Below are 21999 nucleotides of genomic sequence, written 5' to 3' on the forward strand. Positions count from 1 at the left end.
ATGTATACATTACAGTGCAGCATAAAGGGTTACACACTGTGGTTATATAGGAGGTATACATTACAGTGCAGCATAAAGGGTTACACACTGGGTTATATAGGATGTATACATTACAGTGCAGCATAAAGGGTCACACACTGGTTATATAGGAGGTATACATTACAGTGCAGCATAAAGGGTTACACACTGGTTATATAGGATATATACATTACAGTGCAGCATAAAGGGTCACACACTGTGGTTATATAGGATGTATACATTACCGTGCAGCATAAAGGGTTACACACTGTGGTTATATAGGAGGTATACATTACAGTGCAGCATAAAGGGTTACACACTGGGTTATATAGGATGTATACATTACAGTGCAGCATAAAGGGTCACACACTGGTTATATAGGAGGTATACATTACAGTGCAGCATAAAGGGTTACACACTAGTTATATAGGATATATACATTACAGTGCAGCATAAAGGGTCACACACTGTGGTTATATAGGAGGTATACATTACAGTGCAGCATAAAGGGTTACACACTGGGTTATATAGGATGTATACATTACAGTGCAGCATAAAGGGTCACACACTGGTTATATAGGAGGTATACATTACAGTGCAGCATAAAGGGTTACACACTGGTTATATAGGATATATACATTACAGTGCAGCATAAAGGGTCACACACTGTGGTTATATAGGATGTATACATTACCGTGCAGCATAAAGGGTTACACACTGTGGTTATATAGGAGGTATACATTACAGTGCAGCATAAAGGGTTACACACTGGGTTATATAGGAGGTATACATTACAGTGCAGTATAAAGGGTTACACACTGGTTATATAGGAGGTATACATTACAGTGCAGCATAAAGGGTCACACACTGTGGTTATATAGGAGGTATACATTACAGTGCAGCATAAAGGGTCACACACTGGTTATATAGGAGGTATACATTACAGTGCGGCATAAAGGGTCACACACTGGTTATATAGGAGGTATACATTACAGTGCGGCATAAAGGGTCACACACTGGTTATATAGGATGTATACATTACAGTGCGGCATAAAGGGTCACACACTGGTTATATAGGAGGTATACATTACAGTGCGGCATAAAGGGTCACACACTGTGGTTATATAGGAGGTATACATTACAGTGCGGCATAAAGGGTCACACACTGGTTATATAGGAGGTATACATTACAGTGCAGCATAAAGGGTCACACACTGGTTATATAGGAGGTATACATTACAGTGCGGCATAAAGGGTCACACACTGGTTATATAGGATGTATACATTACAGTGCGGCATAAAGGGTCACACACTGGTTATATAGGAGGTATACATTACAGTGCGGCATAAAGGGTCACACACTGTGGTTATATAGGAGGTATACATTACAGTGCAGCATAAAAGGTCACACACTGGTTATATAGGAGGTATACATTACAGTGCAGCATAAAAGGTCACACACTGGTTATATAGGAGGTATACATTACAGTGCAGCATAAAGGGTCACACACTGGTTATATAGGAGGTATACATTACAGTGCAGCATAAAGGGTCACACACTGGTTATATAGGAGGTATACATTACAGTGCAGCATAAAAGGTCACACACTGGTTATATAGGAGGTATACATTACAGTGCAGCATAAAGGGTCACACACTGGTTATATAGGAGGTATACATTACAGTGCAGCATAAAGGGTCACACACTGGTTATATAGGAGGTATACATTACAGTGCAGCATAAAGGGTTACACACTGGTTATATAGGAGGTATACATTACAGTGCAGCATAAAGGGTCACACACTGGTTATATAGGAGGTATACATTACAGTGCAGCATAAAGGGTCACACACTGGTTATATAGGAGGTATACATTACAGTGCAGCATAAAGGGTTACACACTGTGGTTATATAGGAGGTATACATTACAGTGCGGCATAAAGGGTTACACACTGGGTTATATAGGATGTATACATTACAGTGCAGCATAAAGGGTTACACACTGTGGTTATATAGGAGGTATACATTACAGTGCAGCATAAAGGGTTACACACTGGGTTATATAGGATGTATACATTACAGTGCAGCATAAAGGGTTACACACTGGGTTATATAGGAGGTATACATTACAGTGCGGCATAAAGGGTTACAAACTGGGTTATATAGGATGTATACATTACAGTGCAGCATAAAGGGTTACACACTGTGGTTATATAGGAGGTATACATTACAGTGCGGCATAAAGGGTCACACACTGTGGTTATATAGGGGGTATACATTACAGTGCAGCATAAAGGGTTACACACTGTGGTTATATAGGATGTATACATTACAGTGCAGCATAAAGGGTTACACACTGTGGTTATATAGGAGGTATACATTACAGTGCAGCATAAAGGGTTACACACTGTGGTTATATAGGATGTATACATTACAGTGCAGCATAAAGGGTTACACACTGTGGTTATATAGGAGGTATACATTACAGTGCAGCATAAAGGGTTACACCAGCGGTTCCCAAAGTGTGCGCAGCGGCTCCCAGGGGTGCCGCGACCAGCCAGAGGAAAAAGAAAAAAAAACAAAACTTACCAATCTGCGCGCCGCCGGGACCCAGCATCCTCCTCTCTCCTGCAGCGCGCCCGACAATCAGTGACAACCTGCAGGAGAGAGGAGGATGCTGGGTCCCGCCGCCGCGCAGATTGGTAAGTTTTGGGTTTTTTTTTCTTTTCCCTCTGGCTGGTCGCAGGCGCTGCTTTAACCCTTTCATGCACTATGAAGGTTTTTTTGTATCATATGTGATGTGCCGCACTGCTTACAAATGTAGTACAGGTGCCCAGAATCCCTTCTCAAGACCAAACTTTAAATTCCAATATAAAGAGAAACCATTTCTGGCACTGAATGTGAGAGACGGTGGCAGAGAGGCAAAGGCAGAGTGAGAGGAGCAGAGAGAGTGGCAAAGTGATAGGGGGGCAGCGGGGACAGCGTAAGAGGGGGCAGAGGGGCAGCGTGAGAGAGGGCAGAGGGGCAGCGTGAGAGAGGGCAGCGTGAGAGAGGGCAGCGTGAGAGGGCAGAGGGGCAGATTGAGGAGGCAGAGGCACAGATTGAGGAGGCAGTGTGAGAGAGGGCAGATGGGCAGCGTGAAAGAGGGCAGAGGGGCAGCATCAGAGAGGGCAGCGTGAGAGAGGGCAGCGCTTAGAGGGGGCAGAGTGAGAGGGCAGTCGGGGCAGCGTGAGAGAGGGCAGAGTGAGAGGAGGCAGCGTGAGAGAGGGCAGAGTGAGAGGGCAGACGGGGCAGCGTGAGAGAGGGCAGAGTGAGAGAGGGCAGCGCTTAGAGGGGGCAGAGTGAGAGGGCAGACGGGGCAGCGTGAGAGAGGGCAACGCTTAGAGGGGGCAGACTGAGAGGGCAGACGGGGCAGCGTGAGAGAGGGCAGAGTGAGAGGAGGCAGCGTGAGAGAGGGCAGAGTGAGAGGGCAGAGGGGCAGCGTGAGAGGGGGCAGCGTGACTGGATGCAGAGGGGGCGGAGTGTGTGGAGATGAAGGAGGTAACAGTGTGAGTTAGTTGTCAATTATTCTTTGACTGAAATATAATTGAAAAAAAAATATATATAATATTACTGCTCGGTAATTATTTTGGAGGGGTGCCTTGAAAAAATTATGGAGACTCTAAGGGTGCCGCGAACTGCAAAAGTTTGGGAACCACTGGGTTACACACTGGTTATATAGGAGGTATACATTACAGTGCAGCATAAAGGGTTACACACTGGTTATATAGGAGGTATACATTACAGTGCAGCATAAAGGGTTACACACTGGTTATATAGGATGTATACATTACAGTGCAGCATAAAGGGTTACACACTGGTTATATAGGAGGTATACATTACAGTGCAGCATAAAGGGTTACACACTGGTTATATAGGGGGTATACATTACAGTGCAGCATAAAGGGTTACACACTGGTTATATAGGAGGTATACATTACAGTGCAGTATAAAGGGTTACACACTGGGTTATATAGGAGGTATACATTACAGAGGCTGTATAAAGGTTTATACACATTGTGGGTTATATAATATCATGATTTGTGTGTTTACTTTAAAAAAATAAATATTATAGATGATTAAGAGTTTTTACTTTATTTTAGAAAATATTTTTTTGTTGCATGCATTCTGATCTGCCTTTACATTGCATATACATGTGCGTAGATACCAGCTCGGTACTTTTGCGCGCCCTCAAAACTGAAAACAAGGCAAAATGTAATTGTTGTGTCGTTGGATCTCGCGAGTTTTGTATTCTCTAAGTACCGCCCTCCACGTAGTTCCAGCACCATTTCACAGAGAGACACAGAAGCGGTAGAAGGGTTGTTGGCAGTCTCCACTGCAGTTGGGCAGCATCATATCTAAAACAGAAAGAGAAGGGTTGGCAGTTTTCTTAAAAGTCTCTAGTGACATTCTACTGAGTTATAGCAGGAAAGGTGTTGATGCCAACATGCCATTCTACCCAAAATATTAACAAGCATACCAGCATCAGTTAGCTCCCTTCTCTCAGCTAGATCCCAGCACCTGCAATCTACGCTGTCATCATCCTCACACAATACCAATTCATCCCCGCTGAAATTCATCATTACAGAAGTCTCTGTACTTTGATGTAACTGCCGGTAACGGCCTTTCCTGTGGAATTTGAAGCTTATTTTACAACAGAGGAATTCTTTTAGACAGACCAAATGTCAGAATGTTGTGCTGACTCATCTGCATCACCACTGGGTGTCTTGGGAAAGCTACATTTTTTTACTAGCAGCACTTGCCAAAGAAACTGAAGGAGGATGAGTCTCCGTGTCATGTACCACTTGAGCGGTCAGTTTGCTGACCAGGAGCTCATTGCATCTCTTGAGTTCTGGGTCAGCTGGAAAGAAAGAGAAGACATAGCTCTTAAATCTAGGATCATGCACAGTTGCCAAAATGTAGTTATCCGATTTCAAGATGATCTCGGACCCTGGCGAAGCAAATAAAGTATTTGATCTACAAGTCCTACATTGTTAGCGGAATTGCTTAGTTTCATCTCCTCTGTGAAGATACCGGGTTTTCTGACCCAATTCTACCCTCTTCACTGTGGCTGGCCACCCACGGATGGCTTCCTATGCCAGGGAAGCCTACCCAATGCCTTCTAAGGTTCTTATTAGTCACTCAGGCAAATGCAATTAGAAAAGTAAAACAGTACATTTATTGTAACAAAAAAAATCACTAGAATATTATGTACACACAGTAAATAAATGCCAGGCAGGTTGACCACATGATCTGTCCCTAACCCCTTTAGATTAAGGAGTTACAGTCTCCTGGCTGTCCAGACCTGACAACCCATGGATCTGCCAATGTATTTCACTGGTAGAGCCACCAGCCACCCTGCAGCTTCCAGCCATCAATTCCCAGAATGAACGTCACCTCACAACCCCTTGTTACGTCTCACTGGAAAAACTACTAACCAGTATTGGCACTGGTCTTCCCAGGGCGCGGAGTCTAACGGACCCCCCGGTCTTCTCCAAGAACCGCCACAAGGCGGGATAGTTGCAGCCCCTGGGTTAGCCCACCGGCGTGGTAGAGAGAGAGTAGTAGGGTGAACGGTTCTGGAAACACAGTAAAAGGCCTCATCTAGCTGGATATTAAACAGCTTAACTATAAGAAGTAGGAAGCCAGACGTACCTTGCTGTCTAGTAGAGAGGCACGAAGAGACAAATACGAGAGGAGTCAGGAACTGTAGTCGGTTCGGTACACAGAAGGTTAGCCATTGTGTGTTGCAAGGGATTCAGCAGATGCAGGGTTAATCAGACAAGCTGGGTCGGTACACAGAAAGCCAGCCAGTGCGTGTTGCCAGGGATTCAGCAGATGCAGGGTTAATCAGATAAGCCGGGTCGGTACACAGAAAGTCAGCAAGTATTCACAGGGAGAAGTGCACAGGGAAAGCACAGGGGTCAGGAGCAGCCAGACACTAAGTACACTTGTTGCTCCGACACAGTAGAGTGTCAAAGTGAAGACTAAATAGTGGGGAAGTTTGAATTCCCCGCCTCTCAGGTCACATGATCAGACAGACCTAACAAATAGTGGTGAAGGTTGAATTCCCCGCCTCTCAGGTCACGTGATCAGAAAGATCTAACACCCCTAAAGTGGCTCCTTATATCTAGGGTCAAATTTCCACAGTGCTTTCCCCTCCCTGGGCAAACCCCCAGGTCTCTCCCTGTAAAACATTGGTGAGTTCTGCACTAGGGGGTTTTAGAGGGGAGTGGAGATGAGCTGTACTTCAACAGAAACTCCCCTGCCAGATTGTAGAGAAAACCATCTGGAGTACTTCGTGAGAACAATGGATACTAAGTAGCCTTTCCCCTCACCAGTATCTTGCAACTTGATCCCTACCCATAACCCACCTGGCTTCACTTTAAGGACAATGAATAACAACCTCATTGCCACATATTTACAATGAGCTAGAATGTCCCCTTATCCAAATGTAATTAGACACTGCATTTGTACTCTGTTGAGCTGGGGAACAAAAACAAGGGCTATAAAAAGTACATGCTATAATCCACATTTTGTGAGAAACGAGGGACAGGCTGGTTAGGGTGTTATCAAACTCGTTTCGTCACATATAACTCCCCCACTTTTTTAGCCCTTGTTCCCCAGTGGCTCACTTGCCCCAAGTAAACCTTTCTCCCCCCCCCCCCAAGTCCAAAGTCTCTGGCCTGCTGTGGCTTCACCTGGGTCTGATGGCAAGGTATACAGCAGTACACAGTTCCTTAATCTCCCACGAGGGTCCCATGAGTGTGGGCATATCATCCCACCCAGCTGGAGTGGGGCTTTATGCTGCCCTGTGTCATAAAATGACACAACAATAAAACCGGGCTACTCCGGTGCACACATCCGTGGTAGGATAATTGTAGTCCAACATCCCTTGGGTGCTTTGTCCACCCTTAAATACCCAACTGCAAATAGTCCATTGGCATGTCCTCTGTTTCTGGAGACTATGTTCCCCTCCCCCACATACTTGAGTGAAAACTGCCCAGGGGCAGGAGAACTTTGGGGCTCCCTGTCCGGTTGTTTCTGGCAAAGATCCAATCCCCCCTCCCCTAAACACTCAAGTAACAACTGCCAAGTGGCAGGAAAACTTTGAGGGTTCTTGTCTGGTTCTTTCTCCCAAAGTGGATTTTTTGGTCTTAAGCCCAGGCATGACAAAGGCCTTCTTCTTATCACTGGCAAGAACTGCTTCCACTGGTGCAGGACTTACACAAACAACATCATTATTATTATCATCATCATCATCATCCCCCTTATTAGCACTGTCATCAGTTACACAAATATCCCCCTCATCCTGTTGCAAATACGAAGTGGTATCCTACATTTGCGTATCACCGGCTACACTAAGAGGCATAACGATGACAACCTGTTTGAAAAACTAAGAGATGTCATTGCAACATATCCCGTTTGGACTCTCCTGAGGATATGTCATTTATGATAACGACACCAATATTGTGAGAGTATTACAGCTGGGTGAAATCCATCACATTCCCTGTTTTGTTCACACAATCTACTTGGTGAGACAGAGCTTTTTGAAAAATGACAGGGATATGCAGGAGATGCTGTTGGTGGCCCGAAAAATTTCGGGACATTTTCGGCATTCTGCAACAGCATGTAGGAAATTGCAGCAGCTGCAAGAACAATTAAGTTTGCCCTGGCACCAACTGAAGCAAGAGGTGGTAACAAGGTGGAATTCCACACTTTATATGCCTGTGAGGATGGAGGAACAGCAAAAAGCCATCCACGCTTTCTCTACAAGCCATCACATTGGAAAAGGAGGGGGAATGTATTTTAGTCCAGCGCAGTGGAGAATACTTTCCGTGTTGTGCAAGGTGCTTAAACGAATCAAAGTAGTCACCTGTGAACCGAGTTCAGACACTGCTAGCTTGAGCAAAGTGATTCCCTTAATTAGACTTTTGGCAAAGCACCTTGAAAAATTGAAGGAGGCGATAAAACAAAGAAATTGCGCTAAGTATGTCGGACTTGTAGATGAAGTACTTTAATCGCTTCGCCAGGATCAAAAAGTTATCAATTTCTGGAAATCGTATTACTACATTTTGGCAACTATGCTTGATCCTAGGTTTAAGAGCTATGTCTTCTCTTTATTTCCCACTGTCCCAGATCACAAGAGATGCAATGAGCTCCTGGTGAGCAAGTTGGCAGCTGAAGTGGTACCTGACATGACGGCTTCCCCTCCTTCAGTTTCTCGGGCTACTGCTGCTAGGGAAAAACTAAGCTTTTCTAAGAGACCCAAGGATGATGCAGATGATTCAGCAAAACAATTTGACATTTGTTCTGGTCTAAAAGAATTGCCCAAAAATCATGACAGCTCTGTCGTAAAATGAACTACAAATTCCACGAGGAAGGCATTTCCTGACATTTAGATCAAAGTACACAGACTTCTGTTATGGTAGAATCCAGCGGGGATTAATTAGTATTCCGTGAGGATGATGTACACACTGATGAAGGTGAGGATGATGACAGTGTAGATTGCAGGTGCTGATATCTAGCTGAAAGAAGTAAGCTAGCTGATGCTGGAATGCTTAGTATTTGGGTAAAATTACATTCTTGCAAATTTTATGTTTTTCTACAGTAAACCTTCACCTTTATTAAAGATGTGCTTTTCTCTTTAGAGAGGTAAAAGATTTTGTTTTACATTTTTGTTTTTGTCATTTTTGTCACAGATACTTCTGTAATGGTGGATTCCTGCAGGGATTAATTAATATTGTGTTAGGATGATGTTCACACTGATGAGGGTGAGGCTGAAGATGATGACAACAACATCTTGTCACTGTAGAGTTCATTGACAGCACTGTTACCTTAACTGCCTTAAGCCCATTGTTAGCTTGTTTTGTGGGGAGCCAAACAAACTAAGCAATTCAGCAATAAAAGTGGCACTCCTTGTCGCTGTGGTTGGTTAAAGTTTACATGTTTTTTTTAAGATCCATTATAAGGATGGGTGGGAGGACCCCAAGGAAATTCCATCTTGCGCTATTTTTCCTTTCAGCTACCGCTGTGTGCCAATGTTACCTACATGTGCTGTAAGTGCTGAAGTTTGTTGTCAATCATTCTTTCAACTGCTTCTCTCTCGTTTGTGTGACCGCATGTTTTTCACTGAGTTCACCATCTCCAACTGTGTTATAGGAGTGCTCTGGGTGACGGCAATCTCCTCATCTTCATCTTCCAAATCTTTGTCTGCAGGGGCCGGTGACACACTCATTTGTTTTCTTATGTCTCTTAACTGTTCTTTAAACTGGACATATTGTCATCCTGCCTCAGGACCTCCTCTGAATTATTCTTCTGCAACGCAGTGTATCTCTCGTGTATAAGCTCTCTTACATCTGGGATCTCATCCGCTGGGTCACGTTTTAGTTTAAGTACAGTCTCCTCCATTGCATCTATATATTGGTTTAAATCTCTGTTCAATGCAGCATATTCCAAAATGACCGATTCCATGCTGCCCACATGTTCCGTGTCACAGTATGTCTGAAGCAAATGTAATGCCACTCCAGTTGTATTATACATTCCTATGTCTGCATAAGTTTCGCAGTTCTTCAGGGATGAGAGGGACGCATCCAGAGAGGAGACGGATATTAAATAAAGCTATCAAGTATTTGTGTGCTACATAAGACAACAGCCAGTATTTACCTTATGTGCAAAATAATAAACAAATTTGCACCCCTTGCATTGTGACATGGATTTGTCTAGAAAACTTAAAGTTAGGTAAGAATTTGAGTAAGTTTTCTAAGTTCCTTAATGAGTCAGGCCCTACATCTTTAAGAAGGCCATTCAAAACCCACAAGCTAATATGAATCAAATTTGAATAGGGAATATATTCTCCACAATAGAACTATTAACTTACAGCTTGGTCCATCACGGAAAGTAATTTGTTCTTCAGGCACGTGTACTGCTAAACACTCCAGTACTAACTAAATAGCGATACACATGGACATATCCCTTACTATAAGCAAATGAACAGCACATGGTATTTTGAACAAGTCCTTTATACGTGAACAGCATTTTGAGGACAGAACTGAAACATGGGGGTAAATGTATCATACCCAGGTTTTCTCAACTCGCGGGAAAGTTTCCCTTTACAAGGCAGCGCCGCTTTAAATTTAAGCTGCAAAGACGCCGATCTCCCGCGAGTTGAGAAAACCGGGGTATTATACATTTACCCCACAGTCTCTAAATACAATCATACATTCTGGTCATGAATGTATAGATACGAGTAATGAGGTTACAATGAATTTAATACTGTCTCCCCAAACAATCTCACATATTTTATATTTTGCGTTTTAACTTGATTGTTTTAAGTGTATTAATAAAAGTTACATTTTATTAGCGTGTCATTATTTAATTAATGTCACACCTTGGGACTATTTAATATTGATCATAATCCTCCCATCTAGGGGCCAGGATTTTCACAGTTCAGCCATACTTAGTAATTCTAGCTATGATCGTTCGGCTGTGCCTCTCAGAAGTACCTTCTTTCTTCTTCATTGTTGAATTATAAGTGACATATGGGTCTATTCATCAAGACCCTTCTTTTAATGAAGGTTTTGCTTATCACAGCGATAGAAAACCTTCACTCGTTGCATCTAACCATCTAACTTACAGGCATATTTATTAATCACCGCATTTTAGCCATGATCTCTTTCAATCCTTATCGCAAAGATAAGGATTGAAATATTGTATTTATTAAATATCTTTCACAAGAACAGAAGTCATGAAAAACTTTTCTATGGTCACTATCGCAAAGTGACCACCTTTGCGATGGTGACTGGAGGGGAAAGCAGGTAAGTTGTGGTGAGGGATCTGAAGATCCCTCTAATGCAACGCTCTCCCCTTTGGCTTTAATGGCTACCGCCAACTAGCCAGCGTCCACAGGTTGTTGAAAATCTTTGATTTTTGGAACTTGTTAAATAGTGCAAAATAGTAGTCCCCTAAGACACACTCCTGGTCTTTGCTACCTGTTCTCGTCACTTTCACCACCTGTGGTTGCAGGTTTCTTTAGTTGCGGATTGTCTGTATCCTGGAATGTAGGGGGCCCTATTTGTAAAAAAAAAAAAAAATTTTTTTTTTTTTTAGAAAATTCCAACCAGCCCCGGCATTAAATCAATAGCACCCTCGAGTAATAATTAGGCCTTCTTCCAGACCCAACATTAAAATAATAGTATTCCCATTTAATAAATAAACATATTTCCCTACCTGCAAACAGCCCTGCAATAAATTAATAGTATTTACATTTCACAAATATACCTATTTCCCACAACCACCACTGCCATTAAATAATTTATGGTCACATTTAATAGAGACCTCATTCTCCCCAAACTCACCCCCACATTCAATAGCCCCCAAACCACCCCATCTTAAATTAATAGTCACCCCACAAACAAAATTGCACCCATTAATTAGCCACCTACCTCACACTACATTGCCACAAGCCCCCTGTGCCATCACATACACACACACATTACCACAAGCCACCTGTGCCATCACACACACACACACATTACCACAAGCCACCTGTGCCATCACATACACACACATTACCACAAGCTCCTTGTGCCATCACACACACATTGCCACAAGCCCCGTGCCATCACACACACGCACATTACCACAAGCCCCCTGTGCCATCACATACACATACAGTACCACAAGCCCCCTGTGCCATTACACACACAATACTGTGCCCCTTCATCATCACCACGCTGCATCCCCTTGTGATCACACGGCGCCCTCCGTGCTTCTTTTCCCCCTTCACCTGGCCCCCCCCTTCATCACACTGTGCCATGCTGCCCACTCCCCTTCATCACACTATGCCATCCTGCCCCCCATCTCCTTCATCACTGTGCCATGCTGCTCCCTCCCCCCCTCCTTTATCAAAGTGCCATGCTGCTCCCGCCCTCTCCTTCATCACTGTGCCATCCTGCCCCCCCACCCCCTCTCCATCACTGTGCCATCCTGACTCCCCCACCCCCTCTCCATCACTGTGCCATCCTGACTCCCCCATCACTCGGTGCCTTTGTCTTCCTCCCTTTGCCTCCGTTCCTTTACTTACCTTTGTATTTGCTTCTTTCATCTCTTCCTTTTTCTCTCCTGGGTCCTCTCTGCGTTGCTGCTCACTGAATGTCGGGCATGACGTCATCACGTCACGCCCCACATTCAGTGCAAACGGAGCAGAGAGGAAGGAGAAAGGATGTTGGCGCCGCGATTATGTGAGGTTTTTTTTTTATTAGAATCCTGGTCCTCCACCAACGAAGGTAACATACCTTTACCTCTCGACTGTCCCGATTCCATCAGGATAGTCCTGATTTTAGGGGACTGTCCTAATTAGCTAGGAGCTTGTCCTGGCATGAGGGACAGCTGGAACATATTTCCACTCTTCACTTTACATGCCTGCTGTGGGAACCAGTTAGTGGTGCACTCTTTATATAAGGGAGGATGGGAGGATGGGAGGTAGGTGGTTGGAGGGAAGTGCAAGCTATGCCCTCCATGGTGTTGGCGATGCCCACACACAGCTGGCCACACCCACACACAGCTGGCCACACCTCCAACAGGACAGCACATCTTACAATAGGCCCTTTAAAATTTTCAGCCCCAGGCCCATGTGACCCTTAATCTGGCCTTGAGTGTGCAATAAAAACAAAAATGATCTAGTGTGATTCTGGTAAACAGTAAGCACCTTCCCATACATTAACACTGGAATCACACTTACATAACATATATCCTCTAGCAGGTCATAGCGAATTCCCATTTCACCAGTGTCACCAATTCCCGAGTTTTCCAATTGTATAGTCTAGAGTAAATGTGTTAATCAACAAGCACCGTCCCCCAAATGAACAATTGGAATCACACTCATATTCCTTTTATCTTTCAGTGTTTTTTTTTATTTTTTAAAATGTATATTTCTCTTTTCTTTTAACATCCTCCGTGCCATGAATATCTCAACCTCCCAAACATATGTTCATACCATGTTGAGAAAAGTGAGAAACTGCTCTGCTAATGTATTAATTGTAAAGCATTATAAAATCTGTAATGTTTTGCACTTACATCTGCTTTGTCTTTTTACCTTTATTAATGTAAGTAATTAAAAAACAGTTCCTTCAAATGTAGTTTGTCTCCTACCGCATTTAATGTTGAAGCGTATCACTCTGTGAATATAGCTGGTGTATATGTTAGACACAAAGGGGCATATTCAATTAGCTTTTGGATTCGCGGCAAGGCGCCGGAACAGCCGCGAAACGTAATACACGGTACCGCAATAACGTGGATTTTCATTCGCAGCCCATAGAGTTGCGAATGAAAATCCGCGTTAATGAGGTACCGTAATACCCGCAAGAACGCGCACTTTTTGCAGTAACGCGCGTTACCGCGAATCCAAAAGCTAATTGAATATGCCCCAAAGCGTTTTATATGGCAAATGGTTTTGGCAAGAGCTAACCTTATTACCCAATGCATTTTGCTAAATATGTCTTTGTGAAGGCAGTGTGGAGTGTATTTTTTACCGGATATATAGGTCTTGAGCAATCACAAATTAGTCCATTAGAAAAGACTTAAAGTCCAAACATGTTTGTTGGTTTTTTTTTCCCCTCATCCTCCAGATTATAATTTCGCAAGATATTGTGTGCCAACAATGACCATCATGTAAAGACTAGCCCAGTATGATCATCATGTGTTCAATGTTACTAACACATTGGTAGTATCAGCCTTAATCATATCAACATCTAAAATAAGTAATCTCCTTCAATTTCATTATGAGTGTACTCTTAAAATACCTTAAAGATGAAGACATAATATGAAACAATTATCAGGAACCATTTGATTTCAAAATCACTATTCAGCCCCTTATTAGGGTTAAGGGTTCCTATAAAATTAATTATCCTTTCTATTCTAGGAAGATCTTCACTAACATTTTCAACTTTTCTCAAACGTGAGTGGTTTATATACCCTCTTTTTATATTACGAATAGGTTCGTGCAGTCGCTATTTTACTTGAAGTGGTTAGTCTGGTCCGTTTCAACCTGTTGGGTTGTTACCTCTTCTATTATTCATTGCTGTAGGAGGTGCTTAGATGGCAGAGGGCGTTAAGTAGGAAGAGAGTGAGCCTCTTATCTTTGATCCTCTGCCTAGTCTCCCATGGGGGTCGGGGCATTTAAACATATTTGGGGGCGGAATTCAATTGACCGCATTACTGCCAAAAGTAAAGTGGCCTGTGCACAGATATTACAGTATTAGTGCACATTATTACCGTGAATACGGTAATCTTTAATGCTGGTTTTTGCTTGCAGCTCAGGAAGCCGCAAACAGAAATCAGGATTAAGATTACCATATTAACGGTAATAGATTTAGCGCCGCGTTACTTGTGGCAGAATTGAATTCCCCCTTCAGCGTCATGTGGCCTTGAAGAAAAGTATTTATCACCAAGTTAAAAAAAACAAAACCAAAACAACCCATTTCACAAGAGTAACCAGGGGAGGATGAGATTCTGCAACAAAACTAAAGATATTGTGACACTCTGCAACCACAGCAAAAACTTTGCACAAAAACCACAAGAAAAGGGAGAAACAGATTTCCCTCTAGTGGAAGTTTGCCGAAGGAAAAAAACAAAAAAAAACCCAAACAGGCATTTTATAATCCTTAGAGTTGGCAGGTGTTATAAAGGCAAGTTTATGGAACCCCTATTCCTTTCATTTAATAATTTAGCGATCATATAATGCGGAGACCAATGTTGTAACATTTCCATATTCACATTTGGCAAATTAGGCTAGAAGTTAGGACTGTTGTACCCAAAGTTTAAATCTGCCACCACCCCAACCCAAGAGTTGCCGTTAAAAGTTTGCAGGCTTTTCCGCTTTTTGAAGAGCGTGTGAGAGTTTTCATCCTGGAGTGTTAGGGAAGGAACAGCCATTTTGTTTTAGAATACTCAATTTAAAAAATAAAATAAAATATTAATTCTACTTTTGATTACGTCAGCAGAATTTTACAATCAAGAGGATCATAGGGTTGTGTGTTTTGTAAAGGATCTATAGGAGCTTTGACTGTCGTTAAGTAAATGGAACAAATGGTCTATTGAAGAATAAACAAAGCTAGGAGACCATTAGATCTTGCAAGGTTAACAGGGAAGAAGCTTACAAGTAATTGCTTAAGACTTATTTCTCAATTAGTTTGTAATTCGTATTCTCTTCACCCCACCCTCCTTTTGTTTTCTAGCCTCCACTCTTCATCTTGTAATCCTCCTACAGCTTTACAGCATTATACCCTCCACCAAAGCCCGACGCACTCTTCTACCCATATTATCATTGCAAATTGCTTTTTGGTGTATTACATTGTGTCATGTTCACCCATGTTATGTTACTGGTGTTACATTTACCAGTGTTCTACTGCGGTTCTGTACCATACTGTGGAAATTGGTGGAGCCCTGAAAATTATATTAGTAGAAATTAATGTATTCTTTCTTCTATTCATTCTATCAACCAAGATGTACAACTTTGTGCTGATCTAAAGTGCCTGCAATACTCTATTGTTGTGCCTTGGAAAAATAAGTGACAATTGAAGATATTATTCAATTTCAATACAGTTGAGATTTCCAATAGCAGAGCTTACATTTAATCTTTTAATAACTAACAATACTCTCCCATGACAGCAGACCTGGCCAGCGGTGCAAATGTACTTCTTCCATTTTGCCGACCTCCTCTGGCAAATGGGCTTGAGGACTGTCCATTTTGTAGCTAGATACAGGTATTAATAGACAACAGATAATATATACTCACCTTTGCACCCAATTTTTTAAGACTTTGTATTCGATTTTCAAATATCTTATGCTTAAAATAAAATGCAGAATTATAAAAGTTTTGTAAGCTATAAAAGTGATAAAAATAGTTTTGTCTGAAAATGAGACTGTACCAGAAATTTGTAGAGAAAGGCTTAAATGAGTCAGGCACAAAAAAAGGTCACAAAACCCATTTCCTTAAGTAGTCGTTACCGTCAGAAACATTTTTACAGCAGGCATGTACTCCTGTGACTAGAACATTTCTGTGCACGCAGTTTATGTTCTTGAGGTCCTGATATCAGAACCTGAACCTTCAGCCATGTAGCAGTTTAAGGTGAGACTGGACTCTGTATTCCAGATCCTGGTAACATGTTTTGTGCTTTCTCTATATGTACTCCCAAGAACGTCAACTGTTCAGAGGGCACAAGATGACTTTGCAATAATTATGATCCAGCCATTACCTGTGGGAATGACATAACACAAACTGACCTGTCTGACAATGCGCTCTGAGCTGGTACAAGGATGGCGTTCAGGTAAGGCCAGAGGATGATTTTAGGTTTCCTTCACTTAGTTACAAGTACCACTAACACCTTGGTGAAGGTCCTAATAGGGCAAAGGGGAGGCAGGTAAACGGGAAGTAACGACCCAAAACAATTGATGTTCAACTCAACATCGGTTGATGTTGAGGTGAAACAGGAATAGAAAATTAAGCACCGTGAAGTTCTATGGATGTAGAGAAGTCTCTGCATTGAGAATAGAATTCAAGGATTATATTAGAATGTCTTGTTAACAAACCAAGTCTCCTCAAATCTCTAATGGTTCAGAAACATTCTGATGAAATAGCTTGGAATAAAAGCTGGTACTTTTCTTGGTTGACAGAACAGGAGATATCACCTGTGCTTCCAATAACGTTTGCAGACTGAGCCGTTATGCTTAATTCCACTAGAGAAGACTGGAACAAAAGGGTTTCCTCTGGGAACCTGGTTGGAAGGCTATCTTGTAGCCCTCTATTAAAATATTGTGAGGCCAACAATCCCAAGTAGCATGTGTCCATGCTTTTGCAAAGTCAGCCGATAGTCACAGAGGCCTTCTGCCTTAGCCTTCCTTCTTCAGCACTTAAGGGCTGTTTAGATGTGTTGCTCCAAATTGTCTTGTGTATTGCTTACCAGGCCTGTAGGTTCTTGCTTTCTAAAATGCTGCCGAGAGGAAGGTCATTGTCTTGTTCTTCCTTTTCGTGGAAAATTATGAGATTTGCATCCAGTGATCTTTTGAACCATAGAATCAGGTTTATCACCAAAAAGTAAGGAGCCTTCATAAGGAAGCACGACCAAACTATTCTTTGCCTGACCATACACTGCTCATGGTTGCAGCCAAAGAGCTCTTCTATCAACCACAGTAGAAGCCATACTTCTAGCAGATAAAGCAATGCTATCCAGAGATGCCTCAGAGGAACTCAAAAGTATTGAAGTCCTGCAAAAAGAGATAAAGTACTGCCTAGTATTCCACCCACACCCATATGTAGTGTACCCATCCAAACTATATGCACCCTTACACATAGGCCATAGCACACTACGTTAGATCAGTTCCTGAAGAAATGTGAACCACTTTCCATGAGATCTCTCAAACTCAAATCTTCCAATGGGGCAGTAGTCCTGGCTGCTACTGAATCAATCTTAAGCATTAAATCACCACTTGGCAACATCCATATCCTGGAAAGGATGCGTGTAACAAATTCTTCAGATATAAGTCTGACACCTAATTGTTCCCATTCCTCTTGTGATCTTTAATCTTCAGATGTACTGGGAAGAATTGGCCTTTCTTTTGACGATCTTCAAAAAGCAGTCTTGGAGAGGAGGCATCTCATCAATCCTCATAGATGTGTTAATATGCTTGAGGCTAATTAACCTGGGATCTTTTTTTACCTGATTCACTACCAGAGGACCAATCTGGGTCAGTGAGAGAAACCAGACCCTCAGATGGACATCCTTCAGAACCACACTTGTATGTGACTTGGTTCTCATCTTTCTCAGCATGGTATATAAATCCCCCTTAACAACCACAGGGTCCTGTATTAACCACATCATTCAGGAAACTAAACTACTGAATTGCTCCATAGGGTGCATAGTGGCTACTTTGTGAATGGGCATGTAGTCTCCAGTCTAAAGATCCTGCACAAGTTCAGTTTTTTGGGGGTTGACTTAGACTTAATGGCAACAGAAGATGTTGGCAGTCCTCAGGTCCTTCTGCTGGGATGCAGGGAACAGTAGCAGCTCTCTGTACAATCACTGGCTGTATTTTCTTTATTGGGCCCTTTAACCTGGAAATGACGCACACTTGCAAAAGCAAAAGGTGGTATGTCGCCAGTAGCCACACGACACAAAGTTAAAAGAAACAAGAAAGACACCAGGGTAGGAGGAGCTGTGCTAGTATGTGTATGTGTATATATACACAAACAAGTCTGGGGGCGGTCCTCTTTTTATTGCCTACTCAGCCGATTACGGTATTAACCCATTCGCATAAGCCGACATGGAGTATTGAAGAGACAGAGCCTCGCATTATCTATTCTTAAAAACCAGTAAATTCTTGCAGCTTGAACATCTTCAGTCAACACAGTGGAGGGAATTCAATTCGCCACAGAATTAGTGCAGCGTTAAAACTATTACAGTAGTTTTAACCCGGCTTTCTGCTCGTAGGAGCAAAAAGCCGGCGAAACTACCGTAATAACTGTAATAATGCGCAGGCCGCGTTACTTTTACCCGTAACGGGGACAATTGAATTCCCCCCCCAGTATGTGTTAAACTTTATTGCAGAAAACTTAGGGATGGGGTACATATAATTTGACCACTTTGTTTGTGTGTGTACCACTCAGGTCACAAAATAGCAGACTAAACTGTGGTTGAGGCAATATTGATGAGAATGCATACTATAATTTTACTAGGAACCAGGACCTCATTAATGTAAGGATCAGGAAAAAACTTTAATAAACTGGAGAATCCAAACAATATTTTGTAGCCCTCATGGAGAAAATTCAACTTGTGCTTAATAAATTGAGCCCGGGACATCTCTGGCAAGTCTACCAACAAAAAACTAATAAAAAAAGATAAATAGCAAGAGAACCTGTACAATCTGGAAGAGCCTATGGCAGGTCTCGCTAAAATTTGAAATGCTGCCTAGATTAAAAGCTCTAATGTCCTGCACTTACATGTACCATACTATTAGCACCAGATGTGGACCGGTATACTCCCTCCTAGAGTATTACATAGTTCTTGATCATGAAGGATTATTCTACTATACAAGTAAGTGTTTATGGTGACAGAGAAAGTATTTTATTTTGTAATTTAGTTGCAATAAAAGTTCAGTTGTGTTCTAACAAACGTTTATCTAGGCTGAATACTTTGTCTAGTTGGGCATTCACAAAAACTATATTTTGGATTTTTTAATTTAAATCTTAAAACCAAATGCATAATTAAAACTTACTCTTGTAATTCAAAATGTAAGTGCTTTTTGGATATTTTAAAAATGTAATATATTTAAATATAATTTTAGCTTCTCATGGTATGAACTCACTCAGTAACCTTTATTACACAGGTATCATTTTATTTGCCAATTCTGGTGGTTGTGCAAACCAACTATACGTCATATCTGATTTCGGAGATTCAGTGTTTCATTAGGTCACCTAAACTGCATTTTACAGATATGAATGTTAACATAAAACCCTTGTGTAGATTATATGTACTTTAGTGCTTAGGTACACAAGCAACTTTTAATTTAATTTTGGCAGGCGCACGGTGGAGACAAATATTCAGAGATATAATTATTAGCCTTTATTTATATAGTGCCTCCATATTATCTAGCGCTTTACAGGGAAAAGTTTACACGGAAGCCATGATGGCCCCATCAATGCCAACTACCGCGCTGCCCATTGTACTCTACAGAGACGTACAGATTGAGCATGAACATTTAACAATTGCAGTCCAATCAAAAGGGACAATAGAAACAGAACATGTTCTACTTTAAAAATCAGCAATACTTATGCAAGTATCCATTCCTCCTCCATTCAATATGCAGGACTGCTGCTGCATTCAATCCCTGTGCTGCGGCTTCCCACAGGTAAACAGAATCAGGATCAATTAAAAGACACCATGTTAATAAGCCGTGAACTAAACCTGTATACCTTAACACCAAAGAACAACTAAAATTAGTCACCTGAGGTAGTGTCTACTCTAAAGGAAGTGAGCCTGCTTTTAGGAGTTTCAGTGGGGTGCGAGTGCCTACTGATTTGACATTGTCCCCCTGTGTGTTAGAGACTTTAAATAGAAAAGATATTGATGCAACTAACCTATAGTCAATAAAATCATTGCAACATTCACAGGGCTAGACCAACCTGTAAACCGTTAATCATTTTACTATCATCCGAACCTAACTTCCGATCAACCTGCTGTGCAGATGGTGTAAGGGAGGCTATATTGAAATAAGATGCATAAAACTCATACAGCGCTATATAAAGACAAATAAATTATTGGCTTTCAAACTAATCCTTTATTTGACCACTTTCTTTCACTTCTCCTGAACGGTCTAGTTGACAAGTGCAATATCTTGTGCACCGCATGTGAGGAGTGAGCTAGGAAAAACCAGGCCGAAATACCCACAACAATCTGGCAAAATGACCAAAAATGTCCAACCAAAACAACCCCGCCCCAGACACGCCCCCCCCCCCCCCCCCCTTCCAACCCTGCTCGCCAACCATATCAGTCACTTCTCCCCCATTGTTTGAAAACGTGCAGCAAAACTCTTATGTTAAGTCATTTTTCTTCATCTTTTCCTTTTATTTTTGATTTTAAGAGAAATTCAAAAAAAACAAACAAACAAAAAAAAACATTCATAAACAGAAAATCCTAAGAATCCAAACCTCAAATCATGAAGGGGGGGAAAAGAATAAATATAGGAGGAAAAAAAAAATATGAACCTTGGCTAGAGCATTTTATTTTCTTTTACACTTTTACCGTCCCATCGCAATGTAATCGCCCCCTTGCACCCCATGATGCTCTCTATGCGCTCACAAACGCAGCAGCTCTGTAGATGGATAGAAGGGTCTTTGCAAAGTCTACAGGCAGCCTAGTTTGTGCCCCCAATGGAATTTCCAACTCTTGTAGGCCGTGTCCTTTTTGTTTCTGCCGCTTAACTCATCAACTACCCCTTCCAAAACTTACCCAATTTGTTCAACCACCACCAGAAAGATGGGCACGAAATAAAAAACTGTATTGATAGGGTATTTCCATTCAGTGGTTTATTTACAGGTAAACACCTCAGTATTTTTATTTGAAGCTGAAAAAAATAGCGTTGGAACAGTGGCTATTTCTTAACGTGAGTGCTCTACTCTTCTCCTCTTTCATTGGTTCTTTGCATTTCCACATATTTTTTTTTTTTTTCACCAGCTTCTCTACCCTGCGTTCAGAGGTTTTTCTTTTAGAAGAGCTGAGACTATCAACTCATCCATAGGCAAAACTGAAGAAAAGCAAACAGAAAAAAAAAAAATATATATTTATATACTATATAATTTCCCCCCCTGCTCCTCTCCGTTCTCTACATTCCTCAGAGCAGTGTTTTCAAGTCTCAGCAGAGCCAGTTCGCCACTGGAAGGGAACCGGAGACAGACGGCAGCTTTAGAAGGCAAGTCCCTCTTCTTGATGCCAGCAGGGTGAGCGAGATAGATGCATGGCTTGGTTTTGCTTTTTCTCTCTTTAATGTCCAACGGTAGAAACCATACACAGCAGTGTCATCCTAGGCCAGGCCAAACCCCTCGGAGCACTCCTGAATGGCCAAAAGCAGCATGTGACGTAGCTTTTCATAGCTCTCATAGGCTGGAAGGTCCAACTGGTTAAAACTGAAGAAATAAACACAAGATTACCAGCTCAGATTTACTAAACAGAATCATGTGGAAATACAAACTATGGAAGTAAAACAAACATACAGAGCAGGTCTATGCCAGCCTCCAACAGAAAAATAAACTAAATATGATTTAGTTAGTGTCATGCCCAGGGGTAAGGCCTGTGTGGTAGGATTCAACTTTACTTAGTGTCAGAGTCTATACCCCAAAAGGTGCTTGATTTTCCCCTCCCCCAATGCAATAAATTGTGCCAATTTGT

General features: G+C 42.0%; 1 protein-coding gene across 22 annotated transcripts in view; it reads right to left on the reverse strand.

Annotated features, from left to right (window-relative positions):
* Positions 1-21125: 21125 nt before the first annotated feature.
* HUWE1 (HECT, UBA and WWE domain containing E3 ubiquitin protein ligase 1) overlaps positions 21126-21999 on the reverse strand; it is a 102838-nt gene continuing 101964 nt past the window's right edge. For all 22 annotated transcript variants that reach the window (XM_075184916.1, XM_075184911.1, XM_075184915.1 and 19 more), the window contains one exon: positions 21126-21737. In XM_075184916.1, the coding sequence (XP_075041017.1) occupies positions 21635-21737 (103 nt within the window). In that variant the 3' untranslated portion in view covers positions 21126-21634. The remainder of the gene's footprint in view (positions 21738-21999) is intronic.

The sequence above is a fragment of the Mixophyes fleayi genome, chromosome 9, assembly GCF_038048845.1.
Source record: "Mixophyes fleayi isolate aMixFle1 chromosome 9, aMixFle1.hap1, whole genome shotgun sequence".
Lineage (NCBI taxonomy): Eukaryota > Metazoa > Chordata > Amphibia > Anura > Limnodynastidae > Mixophyes > Mixophyes fleayi.